At 39.6% G+C, this 24774-nt stretch overlaps 1 protein-coding gene across 2 annotated transcripts in view; it reads left to right on the top strand.

Annotated features, from left to right (window-relative positions):
• LOC116046321 (guanine nucleotide exchange factor VAV3) overlaps positions 1-24774 on the top strand; it is a 100695-nt gene that overhangs the window by 60595 nt on the left and 15326 nt on the right. For both annotated transcript variants that reach the window (XM_031294650.2, XM_031294651.2), the window contains exons 15-24: positions 3733-3842; positions 8074-8175; positions 10785-10876; positions 12835-12857; positions 14184-14202; positions 17926-18056; positions 20607-20672; positions 21504-21538; positions 21852-21968; positions 24510-24597. In XM_031294650.2, coding sequence (XP_031150510.1) covers positions 3733-3842; positions 8074-8175; positions 10785-10876; positions 12835-12857; positions 14184-14202; positions 17926-18056; positions 20607-20672; positions 21504-21538; positions 21852-21968; positions 24510-24597 — 783 coding nt within the window. The remainder of the gene's footprint in view (positions 1-3732; positions 3843-8073; positions 8176-10784; positions 10877-12834; positions 12858-14183; positions 14203-17925; positions 18057-20606; positions 20673-21503; positions 21539-21851; positions 21969-24509; positions 24598-24774) is intronic.

The raw sequence follows: 24774 nt of genomic DNA, 5'->3' as shown, positions 1-24774 counted from the left end.
TATGTCTTGAGCATTCAGCTTTTAAGTTTATGGTGTGTTCTCATTATTTATAAAAAGCAATAACCCACTTTAAGCGGTGATTTACAGTGATTTTACAACAGCTTTTAATGACATTTAGTTTTACCCAGGGCTGTATGCCATGTCCATCCTAATAGGACTAGAACAATGTAGTGAGCGTATTCTGCCTTCTACTTTCACTGTTGCTATAATATACAGCTTGTAAAAGTTAAAAAAATAATAGCAGAACATACTTCTTAACATTCTGTAAAATAAAAAGTACAAAACAAGCATCTCATATAATAACAAATCAGCTATAATGGAGGGAAGTCTTGCACTGTTGAATCCATTATTGCGTCTTTCTAACTGAGTCAGCAAAGCTCACAAACCATGTTGGACTCCTGACAAACCAATGAACAGCACTCCTTCAGCATAATGAGCAGACATAACAATTCATCAGATAAACGCAAGTTCATAACATTGAGTCAAAATTGAATTAACTTGCTTCCTGTATTTTTTAAGCACCTGCACCAACATCTACACCCCACTGCTGCCTTTTGTGCCCTGAATCCCCTAATATGCTGCTAAAATGAACTACATGCAAACATATTTCCAGCTCATAACACAAACAACTAACTAATCACCGGAATATAATTTGATACATTGCTCGTTCCAGCACATGTTTTACATTGTCTTGCTCGTTCACCAGCATAATACTGAAAGTGTCAGACTAGAACAGTCTGCCTCCTCCCAGATGGTGTTATCATTAAACCTCGCTTTGGACCTGACTACACACACACACACACACACACACACACACACACACACACACACACACACACACACACACACACACACACAGTGAATACTAAGTGCCAAGTGGTGAAAAATATTGCCGTTCACAATGAAGAATGATATCTTAGGTGTGCCAGGAAACAATTATTTGGGTAATAATGATGTTGTAAATAGCAGACATTAGTAGGCTTAGACCCATATGGGCTTATACAGTTTTTTTTAATGAATCCTCAGCATCATTCACCTCTGACATGATGGATACGATGCAGTTTGTTTGATTACATATTTATAATGGAAATGCCAAAGATGACAATGGCTGTCTGAGGGAAGCAGAAATAAGAACCTCCATCATAGAAACAAAATAATCACATTTACATGCAAGTCAACTGGAGGTAAAACCAAACAAAGTCTAACTGTTGTACACAGAAGTAGGAAACGTGTGTGCCACCGTTGGACTGTAGACATTTTTCATACTTAAGCTGGTGGTTTGAGCCTTTGCTGCAGAGTTAAAGCTTCATATGCATTTCAACTGCCATAGTCACTATTTTTATAATAACATAAGACATCAAATTATGTGTAGTGTGTAACGTGTCGCTTGTAATGATGAACCAACTGATAACCATCAGCCGACTCTGCGGTTCCTTGCGGCTAAATGGAGCTTTTAAGTGGCTTTTTTAGTTTTTTGTTTGGGTTTTCAAGCACACAACTTTACTTTTGGTTTTGGTTTAATCTCACAGCATTGTTTTAGGCACACAGACTATGTTAGTGACTAGCTGCTGAACAGTAATTTCCCTCAGGAGTTGGTGGAGACCAAAAACAGAGCTAAAAGTAGGGCTTAATGTCTCTTTTTTTTCCCTTCTTTTTTGACAATCGAAGTTTCTATTGAAGCTGGGAGATTCCAGCAGCAAGTTCGATACTTTCCACAAGCTCTCTTAGCTTTTTTTTTTTTGTCTAATTAACAAAATAAACTCGCAAAATCTCATGAAAAGAAATTTTCTTACACCTATTTTTCTTATTAAACAGAAAATATAACCTACACCTTCTGAACTGAAGTTTTACCTAACTAAGCCTACCTTATTTGCCTTGTTAACGCATCATAAAACACTTCAGTCAAACTTGACAGAAACAAAATAAAACTCAAAAAGTCTTGGTTAGTCTTTCCACTGTTCCAACAATCACCAACTCTGGTTTGGTGGAAATAAACCTTTAATTCACAGAGTTATATGTAAAAGTATGCTGGCTCTACACGCTGTTTTTCCCCGCTGTCTCTCTCTCAATATCACCCAAAAAACAACTGCTGATGTACTCAGCCAATCGCACATATATTCGTCCAATCGCCCAACACTAGCGCAGCACTGCAATGTTGATTAAGAATTTGAATATCAAAGTTATGAATGAAGTTTCAAAGCTTTGAACTATTGGTACAGCCTTAGCTAAAAGAGAGTGAACGTTGGACTTACATTTGCCCAGGTGATAGATATACTACTCCAAATGTTGTTCAGTGTCTGCTGGATATGTATATAGGCACATGTATGCTAACAAGTTCAACATATCAACTTCTGTTGTGTTTTCAACATGTTTCCACTGCCCCCAAGTTGCCAAAAGAAACTGTAATTGCAGATTTAGTCTCCCATTGCCAGACCTTCCTCTACAGCGCTGCGGAGGAGGGTCTGGCTAGTCCACACAGCATTCCAGGATGGGAGAAAAACGTGCTGTGGTTTATTGGCATTTCTTTAAACCAATCACAATCATCTTGGGCGGTGCTTAGCGTCGGACACAATGGTAGTGCCTCTGCAAAATAGCCTGGGGAAGGAACTTGTTTTGGTGGAACATGTGTACGTTCAAAGGTTGTTTTAGTTGTGCAACAGAAAACTCAGATTGGACAGATAGTCTAGCTAGCTGTCTGGATTTACCCTGCAGAGATCTGAGGAGCAGTTAACCATAGTCCTCAGAAATCCACCGGAGTTTAAAATGCCAACACAAAGAAAACGGAAGGTAACGGACATCTGGCCAAAAAGACACCGGAGCAATCCCGGAAGTGAAACGTCGACTATTGCAGGTTTAATGTCAATAATGTTTCTGAAATAACAGGGGTTCACTTGGGGGTTAGGGTTAGGGGTAATGGACACACACTGTGAAAGACATGAGCAAGGGTCAGATTAATTATATTTTAGGAAGATTAAAAAAAAAAAAATTCACATGATCAGTCTGAATGTGCGATCGTTTTCAATTCCAAAGTTCTACCAAGCAAAAAATGACCTAAACTGACTGACAGAGAGACAGACCAACACCATCTCCTTCTCTTTACAAATTGGTTGCTCAAGATATCTTTGCTGAGCTTAAGTCTTGGGAATGCCTCTGTAAAGCGCTGCTTTCCTTTTGAGCCTTTGCGCTTCCCTGACAGCACTGTGAGCTTGGCATTTTTAGCCTTCAGAGTGTTAGAAGTTCAAAACCCCACCTAGGAGCCATAAAAAGTGCATCTCACAAGCATCTGTTGAGTGATGCCATCTAAAAAACACAGAGGCATGTGTTGACACAGAGGCTAATAGACAAATATTTAGCCTTTGAAGTGGGTAATGGTGGCTGATTACTGGCCCACTCACCACTTGGGTCCGTGCATGCTGTCTGATGCCCAGCAGTTATATGGCACAGCTACCTCACACTCGTTTCCTCTTCCCCTTCATGCTCTTCCTCTCTTTTGTCTCTGTCTGTCTGTTCTGCTGCCCTCCATCCCTTCAGCCTTTGTGCTTGCTTTCCCCAAGGCATCCATCTTTCATTTTGCATCTCTTTGTCTCCATCTGTCTCCCTGCACCCTGTCTCCTTCAGCACCTGCCCCCTCATGCTCCGTTTGTCTTTCACTCGAAACCCTCAATTTATTAATGCCGCCGTTGTTTTGTTTTCTGTCTGAAATGTGTGCGTTTTGTTTTTTTCTCGTTGCAGTGGTCCTACGGATTCTACCTCACTCATAACCAGGGCCAGAGCGGCTTTGAGTTCTTCTTCAAGACCAAAGAGCTGAAAAAGAAGTGGCTGGATCAGTTTGGCATGGCCATGTGAGTGTGCTTCTTCTGTGTGTGTTCATAAGAGCGTGATAAGAGCGTGTGCCTCTTTGTCCCAGCTGCATTCTGTCACAGCATCAAAGCGCACACATCGCCCGTCCTGTTATTCAAGTTAGACTTGATGTTACTTGATGATTTATGAGACACACAACACTGGGACAAAAAGATGAGCAGATAATAAGTCGCTCACTTACTTTTAAAAGCAGAACCTGACTGAAACAAAATTTTGAATCCACTATTTGATAAACATTCAGTACTTTAAACTCAGATGACACAACTGGTTACATTTTATTGCAGCATCAGGTGTGTGTAGTTAAACTGCAGCAACCAGTCTGCATCCTGAAGTGGATCCAATTCAGCTGACCTGACTGGGAAACTGGTGCCAAGAGTGACAAATGGAACTTTAGTATTTCACTTTTAGAGCCAAGGAAGACAAATGACTAACTAATTGTCTCAACGATATTTTACCAACCATTCTGTCTTTCACAGCGTTGACACATAAAGGCCGGACGAGTTGTATAAGGTATACAATACCTGTAGAAGTAGATACTTAGATATTAAGATTACTAAAGTAACTGAAGTCTAAAGCACAATTCATACAACACTGGGCAAACATGTGGAAACTGTAAATGGTTTTAATGACTATACAAAAACAGAAGAGTAAAGATTATACCACAGGAAGGTTTGTGAAGATGTGGCTTGTTAGCTGAATTGTTGTATCAAGCTGGTGTTTGATCTAGAGCAGGGGGCCAGGAGTCACACAAGACTCAATTCTCTCATTCCAAACCATGAAATAAAGCTGCAATTCAATGAGATCGTTACATTACATGTCATTTAGCTGACGCTTTTATCCAAAGCGACTCACAATTGCTATATATGTCAGAGGTTGCACGCCTCTGGAGCAACTAGGGGTTAAGTGTCTTGCTCAGGGACACATTGGTTGATGTATCGCAGTGGGAATCGAACCCAGGTCTCCCACACCAAAGACGTGTCATATCCACTGCGCCATCACCACCCATCCTGTTTATCACGACCAAGGCGTGTACAGGAATTTGTCTTATGAAATTGGTAGCGGAAAGATACTGACATCTTGCACAGTAAAGCGGAACAGTACATGCTTACAATTAGTGCAGCAGGAGACATTTGAAGAGCTGTGTAACCTCCTCTGTGGTTCTTAAGAAACTTTGTAAAGTCTGATGATGTCATAGTGATGTTGTCAGGGTAACACCGGTTTGGTCCCGGAGACTGCAATACATTAACAGAAAACCTTTGTTACAAACTGAAGGTGTGTAGTTTGAAAGATGTGTGCGTTTACCAGACATACGCTGGGTTTTTACAGGCAGCTTCGAAGGCAGCAGAGCGGAGTGATACAGTTCATTCCCTATAAGAACAGCGGTATGAGCCAAGTCTGCTGATGGCAGATGTCCTCCGCTCTCCAAAAGTTGACTCAGAGTGAACTTTTGGCGAGCGGTAGCCAATGAGAGAGCAGACTCGTGAACGTGCCTCCAATATATTCTCCCGTGTATACACAACGGCTGTATTTAACTTCCGTGCGAATTAAAAGAACGTGATTTTCCTATAGCCTAATTTATGATAAATCTCAGGATGTTAATACAAAACAGCTATCTTGGCAGAGGGCTGCCCAGACAGTTGTTATTCCTGGTGAGTTTTTATATATAACGTTATATTTGTTTTGGTAGTAGCATCGTAGCAATGACAACTAGCTAGTTGCTAGCGATACATATTTGAAATAAACAAAACAACTTTTTAAGCGGCAGGGAAATGTAGGATCAAGTATTTTATTCTAAAAGATTATTATTATTCTCAGGATATCCCAGCATCCGCTGCTTCTATTTTAACCATTCTTTTTGAAATGTATCTCCTTCATTAGGAAAACCACATCCAATCCATTGTATCTGATGTAGATGACAACAGACAGATATTTAAAATAAAAGGACCATATCAGCGAACTTAGATGTGTTCCACACAGCATCCTCCCAGTCTTCCTGCATTTTCATAAGCTAGAGCTGAGACACCTGTTCTCAGATCCCTGGATGAACTGCCAGTGACAGCAGTGACAATTAGTTACGAGCTGTGGAGCTCTCAGGCAGGTGCAATTACACTGAAAATATAGAAATAGAGCCTGAGAAAAAAAAAGGAGAAGAATGAAAAGAGAAGAAAAATCTGTGAAATGACATGTTCAAGCTATAAAAACAAAGCAACAGGTCCCAACAGGAAGTGAAGAAGAGGATTAGGATAAGGAAGTGTGGCGTGAGACTGAGATAACAGGGGCTTTGGTTGATTCACTTTTGAGGCGGAATTAACGAGCTGCGAGAATAAAAAGACGTTGCCAGGCAATCACATGCTCCCACAGCGATGCTTAATAGCTGATCTGTAACCAGTTGTTTTCTCTCGTGCCGCCTTTACGTCCCACTGTTTGCTGCTTGACTGAGTTCAGCAGCCACAAAGGGGTAGGTAGACCCACCGCTCCACAGACAGAAAGCAAGAAATGGAAACTGTTGCTTAGACAGCTGTGAGTGAGCACCCCAGTCCATCCTTGAAAGTCAGAGGAAGACTGCAAATGAAGTCATATTGTATTTCAGAGTTTGAAAGTCCCACCTCTCAGCGGACTGTACAAAGTTGCATCGGACATCTTTAAAAGCACCAGCAGACAAAGAAATAGTGGAACTGGAGGAGGCCAGTCATACTCTGAAAGTCAAGTTGACAAAAAAAGGAAGCTCAGGGGGTTCTATGAGGGTTTTTTGTCATATGCCATAGCAACATATTCAGTAACTTTTCAGTGTGATTATTTTTGTGGAAATGGACCCCCTTTTCTTGTTTCATAGTTAACAACAATCTTCCCTACAAAGCGGATATATTGGTTGACCTCTGTAAAGAGGAGAGGACACCACTGAAGGTCTTCTTTCTTCTTTGACACGTTTGTCCTATTTTACAGAGAACATGTTGTAGCCCTTCAGTTTGACTTATTATTTCAGTTTCAAAAGTAGCACCTGTGCATATTAAGCAAAACGTTTATGCAACAATGTCATCATGTCTGCAGTAGCTATCATCATAACACTGAAAAACAAAGGAAAGACCACTTACATTTGAAACAAACAGGCATTTGTGTTACAGGCAAACTTGGGCAAATCCTGTCTTTTTCTTTCATACACACACACACACACACACACACACACACACACACAAATGTCCCAAGGGGCCAAGAATACTTCAGTGTTCACTTCAAGCAGACCTTGCCTGTCTATTTGCAATTCTCTCCTTTCCACTTCAAAGAACCGTATCAGTGGGAAGTTTGTTGACTATTGTAAGTGAAAAAAAAATAATTTTTGCTTTGAAATTCATGTTTTCATCAAAGACCAAAGCTGTTTGAAAACTAACAAAACGGGCAACAATTTTTTTCATTTTCATTCATTCATTTGGGCTCATCTCTTTGAAGTACAACCTACAATAGTGGTCACCATGTTTTGTACTGTTTTGTCCAACTGCTTGTCCTGATTTTGAGATTGAACTCTTCCATTAATTATAATAGATGTGTTCAGGGGCACAGAACAGCACATACAGTACAATATTGTTAGTGTTACATATGATATAGGGAGCTTTAAGTTCAGGATCCTGAACCCTAAATAGATATCATCATCATAGATATCAAGTTTTTATATCATCATGTAGTAAGGCAGGTGCATGAGCAGAGACTATATTAAAAACTCAGTGGTGGATTCAAGGACACTCCAACTTGCGATTTCGCGGACACTGCATTTTGAATGCAAGAAAGAAGCAGATTTGCATTATACCTTTGAAATATTTGTTAATAGTTTTTGACCCTTAATTCATTAACAAGAGAGTTTTTTGGAAAAAGTCCTTGCTTGAACTGCATTAGTATGTAATGATAGTAAGGTTACGGTGTTTTACTGTCATGGACCACTTATCTCAACCAAGCTTCAACTTCCTGCAAGTTGTTTTTTAGGAAATCAGTCTAAAAAGTAATGGCATATTCAGAAAAGTTTTTTTTAACTTTGAGAATGTAAACACAGTGACATGCAGACCAGTGTGAGTCCATCAAAATCAAAACACATCACACGTACATCATGCTTTATTCACCTACAAAACATATATATTACAACCAACTTTTCAGAATATTCTTTATCAAATACTATGTCATGGTAACCCATCCACATTGCATGTTTGTTGTGTATGTCTTGTTTAGATCCAACATTCGTCCTGAGAACGCCACTAACAACTCCCATGAGTTTAATATGCACACCTTCGAAAGGATCACCTCTTGCAACTCTTGCCACATGCTGCTGAGGTAAGAGGCCTATTTTTATTCACACACACTGACACAGACAGACAGACAGACACACACACACACACACACACACACACACACACAGTGGAAGCAGCACAAAACCCTCTTCAAGGCTATCGTGAAACAGAAAGACTGAGGACGAGACGTGGACCCTTTCCCTTCAAACATCTGTCAGGACTCCTTTGAAAGACCTCCACTCTTCCTATTCCTCTCCAGTGTACCCTAACAATCTATTCGTCACTTTCCCTTGACTCCTCTCTTCCTCTGCACATGTGACTTAGTTACACAAAGTTTCTTTTGAATTTGCTGAATGGTATCGTCACCCAGAGGACTGCGCCTCGCGGCCTTTCTCACAACGGGAAGGAATGAGTGGTTTCACCAATCAAGGACCGTAACGTGTGTCACACTTCAGCACTTCTTCAAGGAGATGGATGGGGAAAGGGGACAAGATTATTACACTGTGAATATACAGAGCCAGTCGCTGAATTCACCAACATTTGCTGAGGATATAATATAAGAAAAACAAGAATCATGCAGTATAGTGTGTCATTATTTTCTTGATTATTTCTCAAGTCTTTCTTTAAATAATGATTGGTCCTTTGGACTATTTCATTATAGCTATTGTGCTAGAGCATTGGATTAACTTGAAAAGACATAATAGAAATGTAACCTCTTATCTAATAGGCACCAAATATCAAATTACTTCATGAATCACGAGTCCAATGAGTCAAGTCAATTCTGTGATTTCAAGATGTGTATGCCATTATTTTATAAAACCTGCAGCACAAACCTGAGATCATGTGTGCTACACTGGTACTCAGAGGACTTTTAATGTTTTATGATAAGATATATAAAAGCACAGGCCTTGCTGAGGTATTGTGTCATTAATCAGAAAACATGCTACATATGAATATTCAGTAACGTATATTTACGTTAATCTGAAAGGGAAATCTTAGGCAAACCTTTTTCCTTTCATGTGATTTCATAAAAATTGTGAAGGAGTGGTGTCCTATTGATTTAAATTCACTGCTCTGACATCCTCCACCAATGCAACACACACATTCTAGTTCTGAACTGCGCAAAAAACTATTAATAGTGTACCTGCATGTGAAGAGGTTAAACAGACAATTAGCTGGTGAGCAGCGCAAAGCAGCCTTTACTTTCATGTCATTTTAATTAGGGCCTCTGAGATGGTTATGTGAATAAAAACAGAACTACACGCTGCTTCAATCTCTGCGTGTGTGTGTGTGTTTTCTTTTCAGTAGTTATTAGATATGAGCTGATTTTTTGGTCTTGAATAGCTCAAAGTAAAACTTATTAGAATTACCTGTTGTATGCCATCTACCTACCACACCTGCACTAACGTCAGTATACAAACATGCTCAAAATAACAATGCTGTAATATTGCTGTTTAGCAGGTATGATGTGTTGACCATATTAGTTTAGCATGTTACCATGCTAACATTAGCAAATAAGCACTAAACACAATTTACAGCTGAGATTGATTGAAATTAGAATTAGTTTAGCAGGTAGTTGGTAGGCTACTTTGGTCAGCAAAAGATTTCGACAAATTAAATTCTTGACCTGATGGTAGCGCTAGATGAAATACTAAGGCAGGGATTCCCAACATGCGGTACTTGTACCCCAGAGGGTACTTCTGCTGTTGCCAGGGGGTAAGATTTTAGTGTAGGTCAACTAATTTGAAAAAAAAACATTAGTTTTAGGATTATTAATTTAAAGAATATATCCACATATTAAGTCAGCTGTAACATCTGAACACTACATGTTAAAGTTATGTAATGAGTGATGAGTGAGTGAAAACAGTTAGCAAGCAAACAGAAGTTCAAACAGTAAGCTAAAAGTAATGTATACATGGTAGAATATAGTACAGACTAAACAGTTAAAATAACTAGCTTAAAGTAATGGAAAAATGCATTAAATACTTACCTAAAAGTAATGGATAAATGGTTGAAATAGTTAGCTAAAGGTAATGGATAAATGGTTTCAATAGTTAGCTAAAGGTAATGGATAAACAGTTGAAATAGTTAGCTTAAAGTAATGGATAAATGGTTTAAATAGTTAGCATGAGGTATTGGATAAGCGGCTGAATCATTTAGCTAAAAGCAGCCATACTTAAAATCATGGATAAACATTTGAAACATTCAGCTTCACTCCAAGTAGTAGTAGTAGCATGATTGCTGACTAAACCAACTTAAATATTGACTGTTCAATTGTATGAAAAGAGGAACAATATTTACTTTTATATAATAAATAGTGTTATATATTTGGAACATACATTGAGAATCGATAAAGGGGTACTTGAGTTCATCTGCCAAGGCACTGGGGTTACCTCAGACCAAAAAGGTTGGGAACCATTGTGTTAAGGGGGTCACCAAAGTCATAACAAATTATCCAGAAGAGGACAGGAATGGCGATCCGTCCAATAGTTGTTGAGGTATCAGGGGATTGCCAAAGTCATTAGGATTCACCATCTTGGGAACCATGATTGCCATTTCATTTTAGCTATTATTTGCATCAATATACTGTTACTACTGTGTGTATACTGTCAAGCAATCCATGTGATGCCTTGTCCTGTTCATTGTCTGCAGGGGCATCTTTAACCAGGGCTACCTGTGCTCCAAGTGTGGTTTAGGTGCCCATAAAGAATGCCTGGGCCGCTTTGGCAGCTGTGGAAAAACAGGTAACACACTACTGCTTTACACAAAATATTAAACATGATGTATGAGTGTCTCATGTGACTAATTATGCGTATGAGGGAGATCCGTTTCACTGTGACTTTGTTGAATTGTGGGACTCTAATTAAATAACAACCTTTAAGTGTCCTTATTTTCTTTTCTACCAACCAAGGTTATCCAAGTATTCGATCCATATTGCAGAATTTCATTCAGCTATCCAAAGCTCCTCCACTTCTCTGGGTGGTTCTGACACTTCTGAGCACCTTAAAGGCAATGTCACTGTGTATCATTGTACCGATCCCCAAAGCTTAATAGTAGTTTTACTGAGGAGTTTTATGAAACTCATGACTTTTTTTTATTATGCCCCTATTGTGTATCTGTCACTCAGCTCCCTGAGCAGGAGCACTGACAGCTCCAAGAGAAATGGTGGGAATACTTCAGACGTGTGGAATGAAAAAAAAAGCCTTCAGAAACTACATTAGCATGTCCTCTGTGTGTGTGTGTGTGTGTGTGTGTGTGTGTGTGTGTGTGTGTGTGTGTGTGTGTGTGTGTGTGTGTGTGTGAGAGAGAGAGAGAGAGAGAGAGAGAGAGAGAGAGAGAGAGAGAGAGAGAGAGAGAGAGAGCGAGAGAGAGAGAGCGAGAGAGAGAGAGAGAGAGAGAGAGAGAGAGAGAGAGAGAGTGAAGAGGTGAAAAAACTAAATTCATACTTTTTGTATGTGGAAGTTCTCTAGGTCTTGAAAGTGCATGCTTGTGTTCTCATGGCACCAGAACTCTGCACAATGTTTTTTTAAAAAGCAAGCGAGCGTGCAGGTTTTACTGTTACAACCTGCAACACTGCGTGTCACAATTGTGCGTGTTTGTCTGTATTCCTCGTGGCAAGCTGCCAGCTCCTGTTGGACTGGGCATCGGTCATTGTGCCATCAGGTCGCAGAGGCAATAACAGTGCCAGGCCCACCTGGGCACTGTGTGTACCTGAGTAGATTTGGGCGACACCGGCGGCGAGAGTGGGTGAAGACTGGGGTGTCGGTTTGAATTCCCCCTCTTATTACTCCACACAGTATCCACTCTCTGCTGGTACAGTACAGGAAAATGTGCAGGGACAGGACCAATACTTTTGAACCTACTAGAAAAAGTATTTTAAGAAATCTGAAACTAGTAGAAGTACAAAAAAAGCTGCTAAGTTACAGTTACTTTATTCACTCTAACGGTCAGAAAGCCACCACACTGTCTGCATGTAGATATATTATCAATACACAAGCAGGGCTGCACAAACACACAATCACAGCATCACAGTATAGGGTTATATATGTGTGTGTGTGTGTGTGTGTGTGTGTGTGTGTGTGTGTGCGCGCATGTGTGTCAGAGATAAGCCATTGTTTTCCTGAATTTGTCTCTGTTATCAGCTGCCTCACCAGGTGTTTGCGTAACAGGTCAAGGTTCACTTGAGGAACAACAGGCCTGCTGAGAGGAGTGTGTGTGTGTGTGTGTGTGTGTGTGTGTGTGTGTGTGTGTGTGTGTGTGTGTGTGTGCATATAGGTACTGTAGGTATATATTAGTGGCTTTCGGCCAGCTGGCCTGTTTGTGACTGTGAAGGTATGTGTATACTTATGCAATCGCTCTGTTTGTACAGGTACAGGAGTACTTGTGTGTGCAAGGGTGTGTGTTGGTGTGTGTCTAGGGGGTGTAACCTGTCCCTCAGGGAGCCAATGAAAGAAACTGGTGGAGCAAAAACCTCAGGTTTGCCCCCCCCCCCTTCCTCTACACCCCCACGCCTCGTTACCTCCTCTACCCCTGGCTGTCAGGTAGTGGCAGCACAGCAAAACAAAGTGAACCACGGTCAGACACGAGTGTCGGCTTTCTCCACTAATGAGGGAGTGTTGCCTTGTACCGACGAGTGTGTGCAAGTGTTTGCGTGCACCCGCTAACCCGTCATTCACTATGCCTGTTCTCAAACTTCTTTCAGATCCCGGCTCCGTCAGAACTCAGGTGAGCTGCTGCTGATGTGCGTGTGTGTGTGTGTGTGTGTGTGTGTGTGTGTCTGTGTGTGTGTGTGTGTGTGTGTGTGTGTGTGTGTGTGTGTGTGTGTGTTGATGTGTATACTGTCTCCCTATGTCTGCGGTTCGCCTCCTCTCCAAAGCTTTGCTGCACTTTGAAGACTGCTCTCTCCTGCAGCTATTTGCCAAGGAGACTCCAATTGACTTTACTTGCTGCAGCCTTCCTGACACCAAAAACGAGAATGTTTTTGCAGATTTACCCAGAGATGTCTCTGCTGTTTCAGAAACTCCTGTTGGCTTTATTGCTACAATGATCAAAAGTATCCCTAAGCAGGAAATTAAACTAGGCTTTCTATAATTATGCCCAAAAACTAGCTAAAACTGCACTGTGCAGGTAAGATGTGTATCTCATCAGCAAAAACACAAAACTGGGGTGAAATTAACAAGTGTCCCTATTGCTCTGAGTTTATTTCTGGTGTCAGTTACTGTATAGTTACTAATAAGAAGTGTTTTTTTGCAGAAAAAGTGCTCAACACAAACTCAAAATGCAACATTCAAACTTTTTTAAAACAGCAGAAACCTTTCGACTAAATGCTCTGTTGCAATGTACACAAAAAATATGTACGAATACAGTGTGTTGTATTGTTGTTATTATTTATAGAAGCAGTAGTACTACTACTACTGTATTTTGTGTGGAAATACTTCAGAATGCCACCATTGGCTTCATGCAGTTTTCTTTCAGAAACACAAAATCAAACAAAATGTCATGAACTGCTAAAAATATCTGTATTTGCCCATAACAATCACATTAGTTTAACCTCTCTGCAACTTTGAAATATATCTGCTGCAGCGGGACACACAGTAGCTTGCCTGTGGCGTCAGTGAATGCGATATGGGTTTTAATATGTTATGAAGTGTCGTCCAGGCCAGGCCTGCTGCATGTGGCCTGTATACTGTAGGTTAGATAGCAGGCTGGGTTAAAATATGAATTCTGTGTGTGCAGCAGTAAAGGGATAACATTAGTGTGTGTCCGAACATACAGTATTCAGCTCACTGAGTGTAGCTTATAATTGATTTAGTAGGTTATAAGGTAGTAGAATGGGATGCAGGTTGCACTGACTTTGGATGACTTGAGATGTTAAGGATATTCCCTTTCACCGTGGCAGTGATTTGTGTGTGCTTGTGATGGAGAAATTGATGAATGAACTAGTGATCAATGGAGAAAAAGATCAAAACATTTGTGTTTAAATGTGCATGTGTATGTCCGTGATAATGCATGTGCCTTTGTCAGTGTGTAACTCTGTGTGTATTTTTTCAGGGCAAAGATCAAGATCCAGGTGAGGAATTCAGAGCACAACACAACAGCAGACATCTTCCCACCTCGCACACACTCATCTCTTCCTCCACTGTAGCCTGTTTTCTTTTCTCACTGGCAGTGTATATGTGCATAGAGGCAGCTGCTCCTGAGACAAATTACCAGATTTTGGAATGCAATCCATGCCACTATTGATATGTGCTAATACTGGATATCAGCATGCTGCAAGCATCCGCTGATATCAGCTTTGAAAACCAAAAAAAGTTTTACCTGCATAAAATGACTGAAAAGGTAGTTTTTGCCACATTTTTTCTAGATGGTTCTCACTTAACCAAACTATCTAATTAGCTTCATGTTATAATTATAATGATTTTACTTTAAGATATTGAACTATTTTTTATTTACTGCAGGAGTAAAGAATGTTAAGAACGTAAATTTACATTTTTTTGCATATGATGCAATCCTACATGTTAATATATTTAATGAGGAAAAATAATAAATAGACAAATAAAAGAAGAGAAAAAAAGAAAGGATAGATTGAGAAAAAAGAAATGAAGTAGGCTAGTGTGATGGTGCCCATACATATACACATATGCAGTATATATATATATATATATATATATACACACACACATGTATACATACACACATATATACATACATATGTGTACATACCTACACACAGAAACACAGTTGACTCTTCAAACTCGTCAGAGGCTGAATCTTCCAGTATTGTTTAATTGTAATCCTCATATTTAAAGGCATAATATGTAACTTTTCCTCTTCGGTCCCCCTACAGGTTGTCTCATTGGAACTACAGCTTGCGTGGCTGTAGTTCCAATGAGACAACCTGTAGGGGGACCGAAGAGGAAAAGTTACATAGTATGCCTTTAATCCATTTATTCCACCATTTAAAACAGTATTATTCTTGATCTTGATTGAATGCTGTTTACATAAGACTTCCAGTTGCATAAAGGTGGTGGTAGGGTTTAACCAGTTCCTAGTTATCTGTTTCATATCAGCAACTCTGAGTTTCCTGTATATCTGTGTATTTCTAATGTGAGTTCAGATGGTGAGATATTACACCGTTTAGGGCTGCACTTACACTTATTTTCATTCCTGATTAAACCGATGATTATTTTGGCAAATAATGGAATAGTCTAAAAAATGTTAGAAGATAGTGAAAAATGCTCCTCCCAAGTTCAAAGAGCCCCATGTGACTTCTTTACATTGCTTATTTTGCTTGAACAATGGTCCAAAACACAAAGATATTTAATTTCTAGTACTCTGTATCCTGCTTCTCACATGGGTAGAACAATCTATTATTATACATTTTGTTTTAGCCATACACCTATATATTACATTAGGATTACTATCAAATCCTTCTCTTGTTATTGTGGTACTGTATAGTCTGTTCTCACAACTAATTCATTTTACTTCTGTTTTTCTTTTCATTTCAACCCCCCCACACATACAGTATAACAACCTCAATAAACCAGGAAAGATAAAATACTTCCTTCTATCAAGTTGATTGTCTGCATTGTCAATTGGGCCTGCATGAATTGCTACTGGCATGGTGTCATAATTGTGTTTCCTGGTACCAGATGTAACCTGGCTAAGTCAGAGAAAAGGGTGTACCTTGCAGCTATTAACTGATGTTATCATTGCAGCCGAGACTCCATCTATGACTATGAAAGGCTTGTAAAAATTACAGTTGAATAAAACAAAAAATAGAATGCATAAAAAAGAATGCGACTGGGTGTTTATAGTAAATGCAGGAACTATAGCCATCGTATTTCTGCCTCCCTCCTTCTGTGGCTTTCTGTCTCTCAATCTTTCTCCAATAGAATATGAATAACATGCAGCATCCTTTGCATCGTGTGTGTGTGTGTGTGTGTGTGTGTGTGTCTGAGGGCCTTTAATCGCTCATAACCTTGGCTTCAACACTCATTTTTCCACCTCTCCATCTATTATGCTGCAGAAAATCATTTCTGACTGAAGACGCATTAAAATCAATAGGCATTTGATTGCCCCAGCCTTTGGCGTTTCATAATATTCCGACGCTGCTCTCTTTGTCTGTTTTCAAAGGTGCACTAACACTTGGCTTGTCCTTGTGTGGATAGGAATACAATGCATGCCCCCAAGACTCAATTCTCCATGGCCCTGTGTCTTTAGAAGTCCTATTCAGGCAGGCTGGCACATGTCAGGCTGCCAGCCTCAGTGCTAAAGCGCTGGAACAGTCCCTGAAAGAGAAGCAAGCCAGATATAGATGTTTTAGCTTTCAATACAATGTTGTTGACGTCTCTATTATTTGCCTTAAGCCTTTACCCTTTTCTTCATGCTCTCATGCGAATTTCTTTTTCTCATATTGTATCTCTGCACAACACTATCGCCAAACAATGAGATATGAACTTGGGATTTCTTTGCCATGGGTGGGTGCTTCATAACAGATGTGTTAGAATTCAATTTCAGTGATTTCTTGGTGAATAATGGGATCACAGTTGGCCATTGTGCAAAATCAAATAGCGCTGACTGAGGTCATTCCAACAAAGAAATTCAGCCTGATTAAAATGCACCTCTTCAATTGCCAATGCAAACCCGTAATACTGTGTAATATATTAGCTGTGGAGGAGTATGCTTCAATTTGTCTTTGCACTGGTAAACGTTGCAGGTGAGGAAAAGTTCAAATTCAACTATGAGCTTAAATGTAGCCCATTAAAAGGATGGGAAATGGCAACAGCATCTCCAAAGACAATATCATTACCAAGCATAGTATACTGAAAAACCTTTAATTCTTTATTGTAAATGTGATCAGGACTAGTTTTTTATTCAATCTCAATAATGAAAAAAACAAACAAAAGTTGACTTTAATTGAAATTTCCAAATGAATTCCCCCCAGGAGGCCAGAATCCATCGTGCAGCAGTAAACAGCGTCCCCACTGAAACTCACTCCTGCTTATCTCTTATCTACGAGCCTGATAACCTGCCACGCACCAGAGTGCACTGTTGCTTATCCGTAATATGATAATGGTTCCAATTGATTTGCAAAGGCAGTACACTGCTGACAATGGGTGTGTTTGTGTGTGTGTGAACATGAACAGTATACTCCCTCTCATGACCACCTATAACAGGGCCATGAATAGTTTAGTAGAGCAAACGAAGAATGGCAAACATGCCCTTTTAGACCTGAGGTCATACAGTACAGTACTGTACATGCTGACATAGTTACACAGATAGACAGTCTTGTATGCAGCCAGACATTCATGACTGAAGAAATCGAGCCAAAGAAGTCTAAGAGTTATTATATTCGTCATCCTCTATTCATAAGCTGCTTAAATCTACGTTTTAAAAGTTTGGTTAAATCGTCACAATACATCAATGGTTCACATGTTGAATGTGAATTAATAGAGACTTGTAGTGCAATTAAATTCACTTCATTTCAAACCCATGGTCCATAGAAAAAAATCATTACATATAAAGTAGACAAATACAAACGAGTAATTGATCCATATAAACCCATCAGCACCACTTCTTACTTTAAGAACATGTAATTCATTATTATGTATTATACAATAACATGAATAGGGACAAAAGCTTTATTTATTTAACTTTTATTTGACTATTTTTTAAATAGAAACATGTTTTTGTTGAAAACAATGTTTTAGGTACAGTGAATATTGACAAGGCAGATTTGTTTGAAACCCAAATAGTATGCAGGAATTAACTGTCTGTATCCCTCTCGCAGGTCTGCCCAAGATGCTGGTAATCAGGAACTACTTTGGTGTGCCGAGCCCTGCGTCTGGTCCAGCACTGAGCATCCAGACAGGCGACATCATTGAATTAATCTGTGCCGACCTGCACAGCCCCTGGTGGCAGGTCAGACGTCACACTATCTGTAATCACATCTTTCACAACACTAAAAAAAGTGAATCTACTGTATTTAAATCTCTCCTTTCCTCCGCTGTCAGACCATCTAACCTTCACACTGACCTTATATTCTGTAATAGGGTATCGGTTGGTCAGTTCTGCCTTCCTATTATAAGTCAGATCTGGTTTAGTCAGCATGGTTCACTTTTATAAATCTAATAAATTGATTTTCCACTAATGTCCTGTATATAAACTTACTTATTCTTAGTAACATGTATACACCCATAGACACTTACACACAGCAGAGCCCTTCTCATGAGGAAGTTAAACTCCCCCACGCAGTTTGTTTTATACAATAATTACTGTAATGTGACAACACATGTGATTAAAACTTCACTGGCGGAGAAAAGAAAAGCTTTTTTTTTGAAAATCTGATGCATTGTTGTGTAGTAGTCACTTACTGTGTGTATTTTAGAGGCTGAATCATCATCATAATTATGGGATAATGGGATTTTACCAGAGGTCTGAAAAAGGCATTGCATTGACATGAATTACTGTACAATTGTATTATAAACAGTCATGTAATGAGGAAACCAATAAATTGTATAGTTCTTAATACAAAACAGATAAAATAGATAAAGAATTAAATTAACTCGGTGTAAAAGATGAACTGGAGGCAGCTAGAGCCCCACAGTCAGCAAACATTCAATATCCATCGCCTTTGTAGCCAGCAGACCATAATCATTTCTGTTCTGGGGGATGCGTGGAAAAATTGAATCGATCACTGTAATTTCATTTCGTTCAACAGCAACCATCTGTTTACTCTGTCAGTGTTAGCTATAATCATTCTCACACTGTTAGCAAGGATGCCACAGAAAGCAAGGCTTTCCACAAGGACTGATAAAATAAAATGTCCTGAGGTCGCAGCGATGTGACAGGCAACGACCACAAAACCATCACAATGGGTTTAACTGGTAGTGTGCTACTTGTGCCTCTCCGATTATGGCTGTGTCTATAAAACACACACCTCAATTCCTCATTTACTATTCCCTGTGATATAACACTTGTTTCCAGAGTACAAAATATGGGAGTTCTCGGACCCCCCCCATTTAACCCAGAGAATCCCTTAAACTTCAAAATCACATTTTTTATGTAATACATTAACATTTCTCTCCATATTTGGAAAAAAAATGCCTCATATTTTATTCTAATTGGCTACATATAAAGTCAACATGCAAAATATAAGCCCTCATTGCGGCTTTTAAACTACATTAGGATGATGTAATGTAAATAAAAATAGCTTTTCTAGGCTGTGGAAGAGTTGTACAAATGTAAATTAAAATGCATTAAAATTCACAAGTATAACAATTATAATAATTGGGACAAAATGGCAGCAAGGCTGACTGGTGTCTCATAATACATCCAGTTAACAGAGCTAATCGTTAAACCGAAACACTAGAATTGATGGTTTGACATCGTCGAGCCAACGTTGTAGGATTGATAAGCGTGCACAATACCATAGAATATTTTTCTTTATTATTCTTTTGTATGTTTTCAGTTCAGGCAGCGTGTAGGCCTAAAATATATTGTAGGGGATTAAGCTCAATAGGACAACGTATTATGAATGATACTTGGCTGCGGGTTCCTGAGTATTTATTCCTGCTCACTGTAACAGCAGTATGCATCTGCACAAAACTCTTAATCTGATTAATTTTGAGCCTTAATTTCTTTTCTGGACTCTATGACTGGATTATTGGCCCCACTATTTTGTCAGTGCATAGAAAATTAGCCTAGAAATCTAGACGCACTCTAGGCTCAGTCTAGCAACTCTCCGTTGGCTTGCGAGCTGGAAAAACCAAATTCTGGTAAGGCCAATCACGTCGTGTATAGAGTCGGTGGGCGGGCTTAACATAAGGACGGCAGAGTTGCGACGGTTCCGTGTGAATTCCCTGCTACTTGAAAACAAAGAAGATGGCTGCTGCTGCTGGCGAACAGCGGTCTTTCGAATCGGCTTTGTCCGCAACTCTGGAAGACTTGGAGTTAAGCACTTAAGTAATTCTTACAAAAGGAAGATGTGTTCTGAGTTTTGCCGATCGGATACGGCAAAATTTTAATCTATCAACTAGCGTTGCTCTGGTTGGCTATGAGTGCAGAGGGAATTTGAAAGACAACCGTTTATCCCGCCCCTCGGATTGAGCCCTGCCAATGGTGAGTTCCCAGACCCAACATCTTGATGTGGGTCTGGCTTGTCAGGCTAAACAAAAACAGCATCATCAACCAACAGCGCCTGAGTCAGTCAGAAGAAGATAACTGCCCTAAGGCCTCCGCATTCATACCAACTGAGTCTCCCCAGTGTTGATGAATCAAGGCACTGAGCTTAAAGAGCCATCACCATGGGAGGAATAAGGAAGTCTTTCTCTTCCTGCAAGCTATTATTTCAACAATAGTTAACTAGGGCTGTACATTTACACTGCTCTGTGTTGCAAGCTAATTGTTTCTGAATAATGGAGACAGAGTCAACCACATGTACATAACGCAATTATCTCTCTGTGGTTTCAGGGCAAAATCCTGACGACGAAAGAGGTTGGCTTCTTTCCAAGCGACGCTGTGAAGCCTTGCCCATGTGTAAGCAGCCTTTCCTTGTAGTCCTTCGCTACATAAGGACCTGTTATAGCAGCTCGTGTTGGACTACATGTATTTACTTGCAGTCTAGTGATGTGAAGGTGGTTGGGCATTTGTGAGGGGATGTAGGGTATTTTACCTGGAATGAGAAGAAAAAAAGCCCATTGGTTTTTTTATGTTCTGAGCACAAGGAACATGTGTTGTCTTATGAGATAAGTGGTTTACAGTCTAATTCACTTTATCAGTAAGAAACAAATAAAATAAACAATGTATAATAAGGAGCACACACACTCATCCACATTTTGCCAGCTGGTGCATAGGGCATAGGGCCATATTTAGGGTTAGGATTAGGGTTAGGGAATATACAGACCAAGCAATAATTTATATTGTGCAAACTACTCTGAAAAGCTGAGCGGGAGGAATACTGGTGTGTATGGTTTTCACTGACTTAACTGTGTATCAATTGCTTGTTTTTGTTTCTTCCTTGTATGAATCTCCCCACCACTGGATTGTAATGTTCCATTTGATGAAATGAAATTCACACTATGTCCTGCCACTCCAGGAATATGAGCTGTCTCGTGGATAATAAACTATTATCGCCATGTCTACACTGGTGTAAAGATAAGAAGAGCATTTAGCAGTTTTAATTGGGGCTGTACGCTGTAAAAGCACCTGGTTTATAAAAAAGGTAAAACATCAGCTTGAAAACAGTCACTGAGGAACTGGAGCCGAGCACTTTTTACTGTAGTGGTGTATTGAGATTTGGATGAGCGCAAGCTTTATAAAAATAACAAGAACACATTTTTTTCAAAACACTTTTGCTCTTTGTTCCAGGTCCCGAAGCCCGTCGATTACTCCTCTCAAGCATGGTATGTTCACAAAACAGCTGGTTAAAGTCTTTACTCGTGCTGAAAAACATCACTGAGTTTTATTGGATTGAGCAAAACACAGCAAGTACAGATGTCAATTCATCCCACATGAACGGAAGATCAGATCACAAAAACCAGCTAAATGCTCATAAGTGATACGTCAATTTTTTTATTTCACAATCACATCAAAGCAATTATGCACTATGCAGCCCTGACCCAGAAGTGTAAGCAAATTAAACAGCCACTGCAAAGATTGTGAAAAACGATACACTGTAATCAACAGCTTCTTTTCTTCTTGGCTGTTGCGTTGTAGGTTTGCAGGGCCCATGGAGAGGCTCCAGGCAGAGGCAGAACTCGTCAACAGGGTCAACAGCACCTACCTGGTCCGCCACCGCAGCAGAGAGTACACAGAGTACGCCATCAGCATTAAGTAAGTCTGACATTCCTACCAAGGCATTCGAGAACCTCACATACTGAAAGTGTCAGTGTCAACACCACCTCTAATTACAGCTAGAAATTTAGTTGATTTAAATTAAATATGATATATAAATGATACAGAATGTGTACTCTAAATAGGGGTGTTTTTTTAAAATGTTATATCTGTGTTTAATGATAAAAAAAAGAATTAGAATTGTTGCCATTTATTGAGTAATAATTATGGACTTGTCTTGGGTCTGGCTATCAACAATCATCATATGTTATAATTTCTCTTTACCTTGACAGTTTTTCTGTCTGTCTGCGGCTGCTCTGTCTGCTAGATTCATCAGATGCCTTTAGCCAAACCACAGTATTGACCAGCTGTAACTCCTGGCTATACAACATCATTTGACGGACAGACTTACAGTTCCCTTGCAGGATGATGTGCTTTGAGACTGTGGTTAACCCCAGCGATGTATGTGAAATTGACCAAACTAGATGCTAACCATGGAGCAGGGTCTCAGTTATCTCACACATAGCAGTATTCATTAAGGTCAAAACCCACAAAAAATAATCTCAGTAGTTTAGAATTAGAACCACACTGCTATGGTAATCTTGGTAATATGAAATTAACAAAGCACATATCGGAACCTTAGGGTGCACACAGTAGAGATTATATCTGGCTCTTTAAATAAAAATAAATAAATAAAAAAAAGCTTTACAATTTCTACATTCGAAAATCTTGAAATTAAATATTTTAATGTCATTACAAGTCTACTTTTAACATTGAGAACTAGTTTTAGATTGACAACTATTATTAGCTATAGTATGTTACATTTCAAATTGTTTGTTGTGTTTTGTTTAGTTCAAGAACTGTTTTGTAAATTATGCTCTCATGACTGTTCACTAAATAAAAAGCCAGGAGACAGTTAGCTTAGCTTAGCACAAAGAATGGAAACAGGAGAAAAGAGCTAGCTTCACTCTGTCCAAAGATAAAACTATTTCACACATTTATTTCATAAAGTGTAAAAAATGTGCACTTTTGCTTTTAGATGGTTCAAACAAACAAGATACTTGTTAATTACTGAGCTTTAAACGTGCCGGTAGACTGATTTTCCAGCCATTTTGCTAAACTAAGCTAACCAGCTGCTGGCTGTTCTTTTCTACCGGCTGTGTTTGTTCTCTCCGTTTGGGTCGATTGTAATTTTTTTAATTGGGCCTAAGTGTTGTCGGGTCCGTTTTTGGATCAGGCCTCTTTATTTTGTTTTATTTATTTATGCACATAGATTTGATTACGTTCTCCACAGGTTAATTTGTGAAGACCGCTTTAAAATAGCAGTTGATACTGTCACAATTGAAGACTGGAGAGGAGGATTTTAAAGTGCACAATTTGTGTATTTATTACCAAAATGACACCAAAACATACTCAAACCAAAATACAAAAAAAAATGTTTTAACTGAGGCAAAATAACAGCAGACTAACAAAACAGCAACCTCACAGCAAGCTGCCAAGTCTCTTCTTTAGTCTCCTGAAGCCCTTTTAACTCAGCCTTCCCTAATTGGACCCTACCACCTGCACAGGTGATTATAGGGTGAGCTAACCTGAGCAAGCAACATTAACACTTAGTTTCTCAAAATCATTACAGTTAGATAGCTCAGTTACTGCTGACATGACTATTTATACATAAGTGCACCCACGACAATAGGCACCCCAAATATTATAAAAATGTCATTTACTGCAGAACTATCGTACCTATTGTTCTACACTTTAGGATTGCCCAGCCCCAATGAGGCAAGCCTGCATCCACTCTCCCTGATTAAGCTGGTGAGCAGCTGATCTACCCCCCCTCCACATCACAGGCAGAACCATAGCAAAACACTATGAACCCATAAAACCTGCCTACAGGCCTATGTCAAATAATAAAGTAACAAATAAACTAAAACAATAACCTACATTACACTGAAATTAAGGATCAAGCAGACATCAAACAGTATTCATTTTGGGAACAGGGTCCAGTGAAAAGGGAGAAATGAAGCCTTTTCACAGATACCATGACAGAGAGTTTAACGATTATAGATTGAAGCTACTATGTGTAGAATTTAAATATCTCCAACTTTGATGCAAAACATCAAAGAAGACACTACCACAAACCAGGGACACTAAGAATGAAAGGGCTAAAAGCAACAGCTATCAGAATAATTCCATGCAATAGTTACATAAAAAGATAGGACAAGAACCAGCTGACTGATTGAATAATCACTGAAAAAAAGCATCACTGAGGATGACCAACATCCTAGGTTTCTGCACACCCTAACTGCAGCTTTTACTCCTTCAGCCTCAGAGTCCCATCAGCCACCCTGTTAATGCCAACACAAGTACTGTATGTGTGCACATTTTCTCCTGGCCACCCATCATTCAGATGTCACAAACCTTTGGGACCATATGCATTACAGCGACGGCCGTGCTCTCCACAGGGGCCAGGGGGCCGGCCACCGATCGATGGCGGTGATCAGAGACGGAAATTAGACTCATAACTTATTCAATGGCCCACAGGTACAACAACGACGTGAAGCACATAAAGATCCTGACCAAGGAGGACTGCTTTTACATCGCAGAGAACAAGAAGTTCAGGAGCATATTTGTGAGTCTTTGTAGCCTCTCTCTTTTCTTTTTTATAATACCGCCACTGCAATTCATAAATAAATCATCATATTTGCTTAATGAAGTGTCAAAACCTGAATTTTATTTTAGCAGTGTGCAAAACAATAGCCATATTTAGAGGCATGTTTATACTGGCCTGAGGGCTCCAACATTATTG

This window comes from Sander lucioperca, chromosome 1 (genome assembly GCF_008315115.2).
Source record: "Sander lucioperca isolate FBNREF2018 chromosome 1, SLUC_FBN_1.2, whole genome shotgun sequence".
Taxonomy (NCBI): domain Eukaryota; kingdom Metazoa; phylum Chordata; class Actinopteri; order Perciformes; family Percidae; genus Sander; species Sander lucioperca.
This window is presented reverse-complemented; position numbering and strand designations above follow the sequence as displayed.